Genomic DNA, 11197 nt, shown 5'->3' with positions numbered 1-11197 from the left:
GCTCAGACAAGCCTATCAAAAAACAAAGGAGGCAAACGGTCGCTCCGGGTCAGAGCTGCGGACATGCCGCTTCTACGCCGAGCTGCATGCAATTCTAGGAGGGTCTGCCACCACTACCCCACCTGTGTTCGTGGATTCTGGGTCGGGGATAGTCTCATCAGCGACGCCTGAGGATTCTGCCGATGGGGTAGAGGAGGAGGAGGAGGAGGAGGAGGATGAGCTTGCAGAGAGCACACACCACTCCATTCTCCCCAACAGCCAGGATCTTTTTATCACCCTGACTGAAGTACCCTCCCAAGCCTCCCAAGCCAGTACCCAAGACTCTGACCCCATGGAAGGGACCTCAGGTGAGTTTACCTTTTAAAATATAAAACTTGTTTTAAAAGCAAACGGTTTTTAATGATTACTTTGCCTGACTTTGCATTCGCGGTCAGTTCAGCTACTGGAAAAGTCTGTAGCTACTGGAAAAGTCTGTTAACGTGTATGGGGATGGAGCGGAAATCCTCCAGGGACATCTCCATGAAGCTCTCCTGGAGGTACTCCGAAAGCCTTGCCAGAAGGTTTCTGGGCAGTGCATCCTTATTCCCTCCTCCATGGTAGGACACTTGACCACGCCATGCTTGCAGCAAGTAATCTGGTATCATTGCCTGACAAAGCCTGGCAGCGTATGGTCCCGGTGTTTGCTGGCATTCAAGCAACATCCGTTCTTTATCTTGTTGTGTAATCCTCAGGAGAGTGATATCACTCCTGGTAACCTGGTTGAAATACGGGAACTTAATTAAGGGGACAGAGGTGGCCGTTCCTACTGGGCTGTTTGCCTGTGGCGGAAAATAAATCCTTCCCTGCAGTTAGCCAAGCGCAGATGGGAAATTGGCCCTGAGTTTTTCGCGTTTGGCTAGCAGGGATCTTCCCTGTTACCAGCCACGCGGTGGGGGGAGGGGTACCGTGATCATCCCAGAGAATTCATGGCGGGAGGGTGGCGGCGGCGGGGGGGGGTTAGTTTGGTGCCTGCAGGGATCTTCCCTGATACCAGCCACGCGGTGGGGGGAGGAGTACAGTGATCATCCCAGAGAATTCATGGCGAGAGGGGGGGTGGTGGTTAGTTTGTTTTCTGGTGCTGCTGAATGATAACAGAAAAACCGCAGCACTCTACTTGCCTGAAGGGGCCCAGACAAGCCCCCCACACTGCCCTCCCCCCCCACTGGCTGAGATTGGCCAGGCTTCTGCAGCACTCTACAAGCTATGCTTGGTATGTGGGAAAGGAGGGCGCAGAAGCTTACCATGGCCGCATGCAAGCCGAATTCTGTTGCCCAGACCTGTGATCTCTAGCAGCAAAGCCACAGGCACTCAGCATTAAGAGGCAAAATGCGACCTTGCACAGAAATCACATGTGCTATGTAATGTGAACAGTGTTGGTCACCGTGAAAGAGTATAAGCATTGTTTTGCAAAATGTAGCTTTTAAAACAATTCTCTCTTTTTTCCCCTCCCTACAGCAGCTGCAAATTCCTCAAGCCTCCCTCCTCCATCCCGAAGGTTATCACAGATAAGGCGTCGTAAGAAGAGAACGCGAGAGGAGATGTTTTCTGAAATTATGGAATCCAGCCGCAGTGACAGAGCTCATGTGAATGAGTGGAAGGAAACAGTTTCAAAGTATAGGAAAGAAGTCAGTGAACGTGAGGAGAGGAGGGACCAACGTGAGGAGAGGAGGGACCAACGTGAGGAGAGGAGAGACGCTCGAGATGAGAGGTGGCGGCAGGAAGACCAGAGGATGAAGGATGCAACGCTGGGGCTGCTCCGGCGTCTGGTGGAGGTTCAGGAACGGCTGCTGGAAAACAGACTGCCGCTTCAGCCCCTGTTCCACCCTCCCCCCTCCCCATGTTCCGTATCCTCCTCACCCAGACGTGTAAGAACTCGGGGGGGGGAGGCTCCGTACACCTTCCCATTCCACCCCAGTAGACAGCCCAAGCAAAAGGCTGTCATTTTTTTAACCTTTTCTTTGTGGCTTTTTCCTTCCCAGCAATCCTCCTCCCAAATACCACCCGGGTTCCCTCCCTCTTTTTCTAATCTATTAATAAAGAATAAATGATTTTTAAATGATAGTGACTTTATTTGGTTTGAAAGAAAGCTGGGGGAAGGGACAGGGTGGGTTCCTTACAGAAAATCAGTCAATAAAGGGGGCGGGTTTTCATGAAGGAGAAACAAACAGATATTTCACACTGTAGCCTGGCCAGCCATGAAACTGGTTTTTAAAGCTTCTCTGATGCACAGCGCTTCATGGTGTGATCTTCTAATCGCCCTGGTGTCTGGCTGCGCGTAATCAGCAGCCAGGCGATTTGCCTCAGCCTCCCACCCCGCCATAAAGGTCTTCCCCTTAATTTCACAGAGACTGTGGAGCACACAGCAAGCAGAAATAACAATGGGGAGATTTCTTTGGCTGAGGTCAGAGCGAGTCAATAATGATCTCCAGCGACCTTTTAAACGGCCAAATACACATTCTACCACCATTCTGCACTTGCTTAGCCTGTAGTTAAACAGCTCCTGACTCCTGTCCAGGCTGCCTGTGTATGGCTTCATGAGCCATGGCATTAAGGGGTAGGCTGGGTCCCCAAGAATAACTATGGGCATTTCAACATCCCCAACGGTTATTTTCTGGTCCGGAAAGTAAGTCCCTTGCTGCAGCCCTTTAAACAGAGTAGTGTTCCTGAAGACGCGAGCGTCATGAACCCTTCCCGCCCAGCCCGCGTTGATATTGGTGAAACGTCCCTTGTGATCCACAAGTGCTTGCAGCACCATTGAAAAGTACCCCTTGCGGTTTATGTACTCGGTGGCTTGGTGCTCCGGTGCCAAGATAGGGATATGGGTTCCGTCTATTGCCCCACCACAGTTAGGGAATCCCATTGCAGCAAAACCATCCACTATAGCCTGCACATTTCCCAGAGTCACAAACTTTCGTAGCAGCACCTGAGTGATTGCTTTGGCTACTTGCATCACAGCAGCCCCCACAGTAGATTTGCCCACTCCAAATTGATTCCCGACTGACCGGTAGCTGTCTGGCGTTGCAAGCTTCCACAGGGCTATCGCCACGCGCTTCTCAACTGTGAGGGCTGCTCTCATCTTGGTATTCTGGCGTTTCAGGGCAGGGGACAGCAAGTCACAAAGTTCCATGAAAGTGCCCTTACGCATGCGAAAGTTCCGCAGCCACTGGGAATCGTCCCAGACCTGCAACACTATGCGGTCCCACCAGTCTGTGCTTGTTTCCCTTGCCCAGAATCGGCGTTCCATGGATAGAATCTGCCCCATTAACAACATGATCTCCAAAGCACCGGGGCCTGTGGTTTCACTGAATTCTGTGTCCGTGTCCATGTCCTCATCATGCTTGTCGCTGCGCTGCCGCCGCCGCTGCCTCCTCGCCTCGTTTTTCTGGTCCTGGCTGAGCATAAACTCCACGAGAACGCGCGAGGTGTTTACAATATTCATGACTGCTGTCTTGAGCTCAGCGGGCTCCATGCTTGCCGTGGTATGGAGTCTGCAGTGTTCACCCACCCAGGAAAAAAGGCGCGAAAATGGTTGTCTGCTGTCCGTTGCTTTCATGCAGGGAGGGAGGGAGGGAGGGAGGAGGTGAGGCTGTACCCAGAACCACCTGCGACGATGTTTTTTGTCCCATCAGGCACTGGGATCTTAACCCACAATCCCAATGGGCGCGGGAGACTGCGGGAACTATGGGATAGCTATGGAATTGCTACCCACAGTGCAACGGTGCAGAAATCGACGCTAGCCCCGGTACTTGGACGCACACCACCGAAGTAATGTGCTTAGTGTGGCCGCATTCATTTCGACTTTATACAACCTGTTTTTCAAATCCGAATTATCTAAATTCGGATTAATCCCGTAGTGTAGACATACCCAAAGACAGGACCCATGTGGGAGGAAGGTTGTTGTAACAGAAGGGAGAAAAAGACAGGAGGTGGGGGGGAGGGGATGGGAGCAAAGAGGGTCAGAGATAGGAGCTGGAGCTGGGGCGATGGATTTAAAGCACAGGGGGACAGGGATAGGAGTGTGTGTGTTGAAAATATGGGACTGCTCTGGGACTAACACTCATTATACCTGAGCATTGTGTTACTTTGCAGTCACTGGAACATGCAGACCACACTGACCCCCTTCACTCTGTCATTCTGTGATGCAGATCACCTTATGGCCTAAATTCTTTCCTCAGTTACATATTTTACAGATGGAGAAAAAAACCAAACTGGATTAAATTATCTTTACTTTGGTAGTTTAAAATAGTAAAGAAATTGGATTGAATTCTTTTCCAAACTTTCACCCTGAATGACATGGAGCAACCTTTCACTCTGTGTTTTGTTTAGTGATCAGGCAGTAAATTGAAATTTACAAGAATCCTGTTGCAAGGAGAGGATTCTTGTAAATTCCAGTAGCTTATTTGCTCACAAGAACAGAGTAGACAGGCAGAGCAGGGGGACAATGTGTCATCTTGCAAACCAAACCAAAGTTGGTAGGTCTAATTTTAGGCTGACCAGTCTTGACAGAGTTCCTTTAATATTTATAAGGCTGGTATAGGAAAATATATGAAGTGGAAAGTTGTCCATCAAGATGAGGGGGGAAAAAAAGAACAAGAAAGTTTTTATGTAACCAGTAGCTTTAGGGAGATGTACAAAATCTTAGTACAAGAATAGCCTGGAATCTTTATAAAGTGATAATGCTGTGACACGAAGAAACAATTATTAACATGACCTGTGAAAATTGGTGTCTTTGCAGATCTCCATACTTTCATCTTCTGTCTATGAGACATTAGCATATATTACAACTACATATTAATTTCTCATTTGCTCTTTGGTAGCATCCTCAGCGGAATGTATTACAATATTGTTATTTTACCTGACTATGGCATATGACAAGGTATATCATACCCTCCTGTCACCTAAAAAAACCTCAGAATGATTAACAAAAGCACATCAATAATTCACTGTTAAAGTCCCCATGAAGAGAAAGCAGATTGCCTTGTTACACTGGATTACGTCTGGTTTAGTTCAGAACAGAAGGGTTGTTCCTCACGGGTTCAACTTCAGTCCCTTTTTCCTTCTCCTTCATGCATAATGTTTCTTTTGTTGCTGGCAAATGATACACCATTACTGGAAGAAATCACATGTTCTACAACCTGATCTTAATGAAGCACAGATTCATGGTCAATCGGTGAAATGTTATGCAGCTAAAACAAAAACATTGTGACTTGGATCACCTAATGACCTAAATTCTTTCCCCAGTTACATATTTAAGATCAAGATAAAGCCTAAACTGGATTAAATTATCTGTACTTTCATAATTTAAAATAGTTAAGAGATGGGATTGAATTCTTCTCCATATTTTTGCACTGGATGACATTTCCTCCTTGGTGTTAGGTGAAATAAGAAATATTTATTCCATCAAGGTTCAAATCACTTTGGTAGAGCATCACTGTTTCAATCTGCTGACATTCCAATGACCTCTTCCCTGTGTTATGCTGATATTAAAGAAAGGCACATTCTGGAAGTGGGAGAGATCTATAAAGTCAATCGAAGATAAAGTGCTAGTCATACAGGTAAAACTCATACTTCTTATCTGGAGATCTATCAATATCCTAGTGAAAATTACAGGACATAGATAATGCAATCTAATTATGAAAAAAACAAGATGGTCTGACTGAGGCCTGGTTTCATACTGGCATTCAGTGATCAGTTTTGGGAAGGATGGCTTGACAATGAAAAAAAAAATTCAATGTGAAGAAATTAGAGATGATGATTATGATTTTTCTCAGGAACTGCACAAGTTCTGTAATGTATATATTATAATATAATAATGTTCTATACATAAGTCTTGCATGATAGTCTTGGCATAACAGGACAATTTTATGATGTATAAATTGGGAAATATATCTATTATTAAACCCCGTAATTTTGCTTCAAGTCTCCTAAGTGACATAAGTAATATCTTAAGTAATTTATTAATTACTGTCAAAAGAATTCCTGGCTTGGTTGTCTGAATACACTGGAGAGAATGAAACATTCCATAACCTGAATTAAAACTCTGGTGGAGATTAAGGTACAATTACTCTGGTGAAGATTTATCCCACTGACGACTCTTGCTCAAAAAAGGTTGTGTGCTTTGGTTGTAAGCTCTCTTGTTTTTGACTGACCATGGTATTTCACAAGAGTAGATGAGCGGCTGGTGGGAAAAACAGAAGACAAAATGAGTAAGGAATCAAAAGAATTGGAGAACCCAAGGAAGATGGGAAGGGAAGAGAATGAAGAGACAATAAGAGTGGCCATAATGCGCACAACCTGGGAACAAAATCAAAGAGAAGGTGCTTCAACATCAGCACCGCCTTCATGATGACAACAATCACTACAACTCAAGATAGCTCTTGTTCTGAAAGTTCCATTTTTACAAGAGATGCAGGAGAAATTTACAGAACCAGCACCTTTGGCGATTTTCCCAATTGTAATTCTTTGGCCTTGTGATGATGAGTTTAAACCAAACAACTACTTTGATGTGATGAACATGCTAAACTACTCATCCCAGTACAGAATAATTTATTTTGACATGCTTTATCCCACTTTTATATATTAAATAAGGCCTTCGGGTAGGGGCCATGTCCTTACTATCTGTATACAGTTCCTGGCCCAATAGGGATTAATTCTTGATTGCGGCTTTTAAGCATTACTGCAATAAAAATAATTAATAATTACAGAAAAATTTAAAAGATTGTACACAATGCTTGGGAGAGAAAAAATAATGGAGTGATGCAAAGTGGAGTTTTCTTGGTTTGGAATGTTTATATTGTTTGGAAAGCCATTAAACATCTATAAAAGTAAATGAATAAATAATAAATATCAGCCAAATGGCAGAAACAAACTAATTAAATCCACTAAACTGAAGTCTTACATTTTGCCTTCCTTTGCCTGAGGGAAGTCTTGTAGCTAAAAGTAATTTCTAATCTTATTTTCTATTACTTTTGGACATTTTATAACTAGTTTTTATGTATCTACAGCCAGCATACTAATGCTGTACCGTGGCTGTCATTTCCAAGTTATTAATTAAAGACAGAGATGCGGTTTACAAAACAATGAAGTCTCACTTGATTGATGTATAAGCAGTTGCTTATCTTGAGCTTGGGCTGAGTGGGCAAAGCCTACTGACAAGCTGTAGCCACCCACCTGTTAGTTATCGCTTGGACAATGGTGTTGTGCCTTGGGTGAAAAGCAACCAGCATGTCATCCCTGTTTTCCATGTTGAAGAGCATAACAGCAGTTTACCTCATGATCCTTCACACTGGCACTGTCCTGCTTTTCAGGCAATGCTGAACAATGAAAAGTGCTATTTACCTTCTGTTTATGTACAAAAAAAGGAGAATCGGGAAACGAGTTCAGTATGAAAGGGGGGAACTCTATTGCAATAGAGTTGAGCTTAAGGTGCAAAGTTCAAAGCCAGATTTGGATCCAAATTGCCCCAAAAGTGCAGGGCTGTCCCGATCCAGGAGATTAAATAAATTCCATTAAAAGAAAACAAAGCTTTTATGCACTGCCCAAAGTACTTTTTCCCCATTCTCTTCCTCTCCCTCGTCCTTTCCATTGATCCACCCTTTCTCCCTTCCACTGCTCGTTCTCTCCTGATGGGAAGCATTAGGAAGCATTAGCCAACTAAGACTTTTCAATGAGATCCAGGTGAGTATAGTGAACTGTAACCTTCACCAGAAGTTTTGGGTTTGGTCCAGGATATGGAATTTTTTGGGCGGCTGAAAAGATTAGGAAGAGAGGGAAAATAAATTCCTTGAAGTGACGCTGTGTGAAGCTTCTCAGGGCCCAAAAAACTGCCACCACTTTTCTAAAGGCCAGGAGTTTAAGGAGCCAGCAGGAAAACGATCACACAAAGAGATTAGACGCTCTCTGCAGATTTTCAAAGCTCCACTGATCAGGAATAGTTGGGTGCAAGAAAATGAAATCTATTGTTCAAGCTGCCGAGCCATAGCTGGGTTAGAGGAGCTCATGTAGATAGTCTTTCTAGTTCAGTGTTTTGCTTTTAACATTTTAATTATTTTACCTTGCTCAATATAGGACTCCCTCCCCCCCCCCCCCCAACCACACATCAATACTGTGCTGAGAAAGAACAATAGTGGAACTTAGAAATGAAAATTTGAATGCATAGTGGCAAGCAGGCTCATTGGGACTCAATTAAGTTACCATTAGCTTCAAAGGAAATTGTGTTTCAGACAAGAGCTACCATTTATGTAAAGAGCCCCCCAAATAGTATGTTTTCAATAGGAATAAGTATTTCCATGGGGGCAGATTGTGATGACTCAAGTCACAGATTATATGTTGTGGGAAATTACACATTGATACTCTATTGGCTGAGAGTAACAAAAATCAAGTTTGTCCACAGTAATCAAAATATAAACGTAATAATCAAAATTCTCAAAGGTCTCTAAAATGACAAGTGAGTTGCTCACTAACTTTATTCTTTTTTTTATCCTTTTGCACACAGACTATAATTCTTTTGGCTGTAAAGAGAAGTTAACTTACTTTTCAGTTAAAGTGCTATGGACTGGATGAGGGGCCCTTTCTAACTCAGGCCCCAAACATGCAATGATTTACGCGTGTGCTTAACTTTATACACTGTGAATAGGCCCATTGACTTCAGTGTTCATTGGGTACTATTCACAATGCATAAAGTTAAGCATGTGTGTGAGTCATTCCACCACAGGAATCTTTGGGGCTGATCCAACACTTTCTCTCTCTCTAATTGGGAGCCCTTCTATGGACTCCAATGAGCAATGGATTAGGCCACTGCTAAGTATGTGCTTTTGACTACCCAATTTTTGTTGACAGCATCTTAAATTCTTAATATAAAGACAAGACCAAGGCAGCAGGTCCAAACCCAACCTTCCCAGTGATGAGTAGGCTGATACTGCAGTTTGCCCCAGGGCGCGGGGCTATACGATGACTGGCAGTAACCTTATACTGAGGCGAGGTGGGAATAGTGGATGGGTGTTCCGAGGGGAGACCCTAAGACTGAGGGGTTACTGCCAGGGGGCAGTGCCCCAGATAACAGGGCACCAGGTCCGGGAGGGACATGGGGGCCAAGAGGTAGCGGGACACAAGCCTGCAGAGGACGCTCCAATAGCTGGAGAGCTAATTCCCAGAGATGATCAGCAGGAGGCGCCACAGGAGTGAGTCCGCACCCTTACAGTACCTACATGTACCACAACCATCGGCTCCTCCCCAGCTCTACACATAAGTCTATCTAGATGCCTCAAGAGATCTGCAGCCTTTGCACCAGGCAGGCAAGTCACCATACGGTTCTCCTGGTCATCACAAACCCAGCTATCTATGTTTCTAATGATCGAATCTTCCATTACTAACACCTGCCTTTTCATAATTACTGGGGTTGCCTCCAGCAGAGAGGTAATCTCAGTGCGAGAGGATGCTCCAACATCATCTGTAAGGAGGGTCCCAACTATGGGAAGGTTTCCCTCTGCTCCCATTGACAGCTCTCCTTCCTTGAGCCTTTCATCCTCCTTAACAGCGCAGGGGCTGTCTGACCGGAGGTGGGACAAATCTACAGTGTCCCGGAAAGTCTCATCAGCATACCTCTCTGCCTCCCTTAGCTCCTACAGTTCTGCCACCCTGGCCTCCAAAGCCCGTACATGGTCTCTGAGGGTCAGGAGCTCCTTGCACTGAATGCACTCATACGCCACCCGCCCACAGGGCAGGTAATCAGACATGCTACATTGAGTGCAAAAAACAGGACAGCCCCCACTCTGCTGCTGGGCTTCTGCCTGCATTCTCTCCTACAGCTACCTAGGTTAATGGTAGGGTTTTTGTTTAAATCAAGAAGTTTTGATTATAGTTTAGTTTAAGGAATGGCAAGTGTACCTCGTCCCCTTCCCACTCCCCTTCCAAACTCCCTCTCAAACCTCCCTGTTAGTGGCCCCTGTTTGCAAAAGATATCCTGAGAAGTCTGACACCTCAGAAGTCAGCAAGAACTATTCCAAACTTAGTCACAAATATATCTCATAGTTATTCTCTAATTATGACTGCTAAAATTCTGAGTAATTGCCAAGTTTAATTATCAGAAGCACACGGCTATTCAGGAGGATTTCTATTTAGTTCATCTGGGCGGAGTTAGCTGTTAGTCCAAATTCAGAATGGAAACATACAAGATTTAAATAGAACATAGAGATTTCTAAAAATCCACCTAACATGTGAATCATTATATCATAGGAACAAACAGAATTAGATAATATCCCTCTTCTAGAATCCACACTACTTTTTGTATATGTTCTATCTTGTACTGTGTTAGCTGTCTAGACACCAGTCTTCTACTTAAATTGTAAGCTATTTACGGCAGGGACCATTTGTTTGTTCTCTGTTTGTTTGTACAGCACGTAGCACAGTGAAGTCCCTGTTCATGACTGAGGCTCCTAAGTGTTATTGTAGTAGAACTAATAAATAAGAATAATAAAGTACCACATTGATCAATGTGTTATAAACACCTGGATTAGACAAATAGATTACACTTGTGCCTATGTACCATACAATTTTGGTAATGAGGAATTACTAACTGTCCATCTCCCATTATTATTATTGTATTTTATTTATTAAGGGTGGATGATATGCCTGGTGCTGTACAACAGGCAAATAAGAATAATCCCTGCCTCAAAGATCTTACATTTTAAATGATATACATAGATATGACACAGATATGATGCCGTGAAGGCCAAGATTATAACAGTTCAAAAAAGAACTAGGTAAGTTCATGGAAGATAGGTCCATCAATGGCTATTAGCAAGATGAACAGGGATGCAAACCTTCTGTTTATCAGAAGCTGGGAATGGGCAACAAGGGATGGATCACTTGATGATTACCTGTTCTGTTCATTCCCTTTGAAGTACCTGGCACTGGTCACAGGATACTGGTTGGATGGACCTTTGGTCGGACCCCATGTGGCTGTTCTTATGTTCTTATGAAAATATACATGGGATCCCCAAAGGAAATGTTGACAGAGAACTGGAGCTGTTGAACTAATTTTCTGTTCACAAATTCCACAATCTGATAATGTATTTTATACATTGGTTTGTTCATAATTGTTTGACAAATTAGTTATTGCAAACATATTTGGGACTAGGAGTGTTTGCATCCTAGAGAG

At 44.1% G+C, this 11197-nt stretch overlaps 1 protein-coding gene across 1 annotated transcript; it reads left to right on the top strand.

Annotated features, from left to right (window-relative positions):
• Positions 1-228: 228 nt before the first annotated feature.
• Positions 229-2098, top strand: LOC128838617 (uncharacterized). Its single transcript, XM_054030960.1, has 2 exons — positions 229-347; positions 1495-2098. Exons 1-2 carry the CDS (start codon positions 332-334, stop codon positions 2085-2087), a joined length of 609 nt encoding a protein of 202 aa, XP_053886935.1. The 5' UTR covers positions 229-331; the 3' UTR covers positions 2088-2098.
• The last annotated feature ends 9099 nt before the right edge of the window (positions 2099-11197 follow it).

This window comes from Malaclemys terrapin, chromosome 5 (genome assembly GCF_027887155.1).
Source record: "Malaclemys terrapin pileata isolate rMalTer1 chromosome 5, rMalTer1.hap1, whole genome shotgun sequence".
In the NCBI taxonomy this organism is placed as follows: Eukaryota; Metazoa; Chordata; order Testudines; family Emydidae; genus Malaclemys; species Malaclemys terrapin.
Note: the sequence above shows the minus strand (reverse complement) of the source record. Positions and strands in the feature narration are given on the sequence as shown.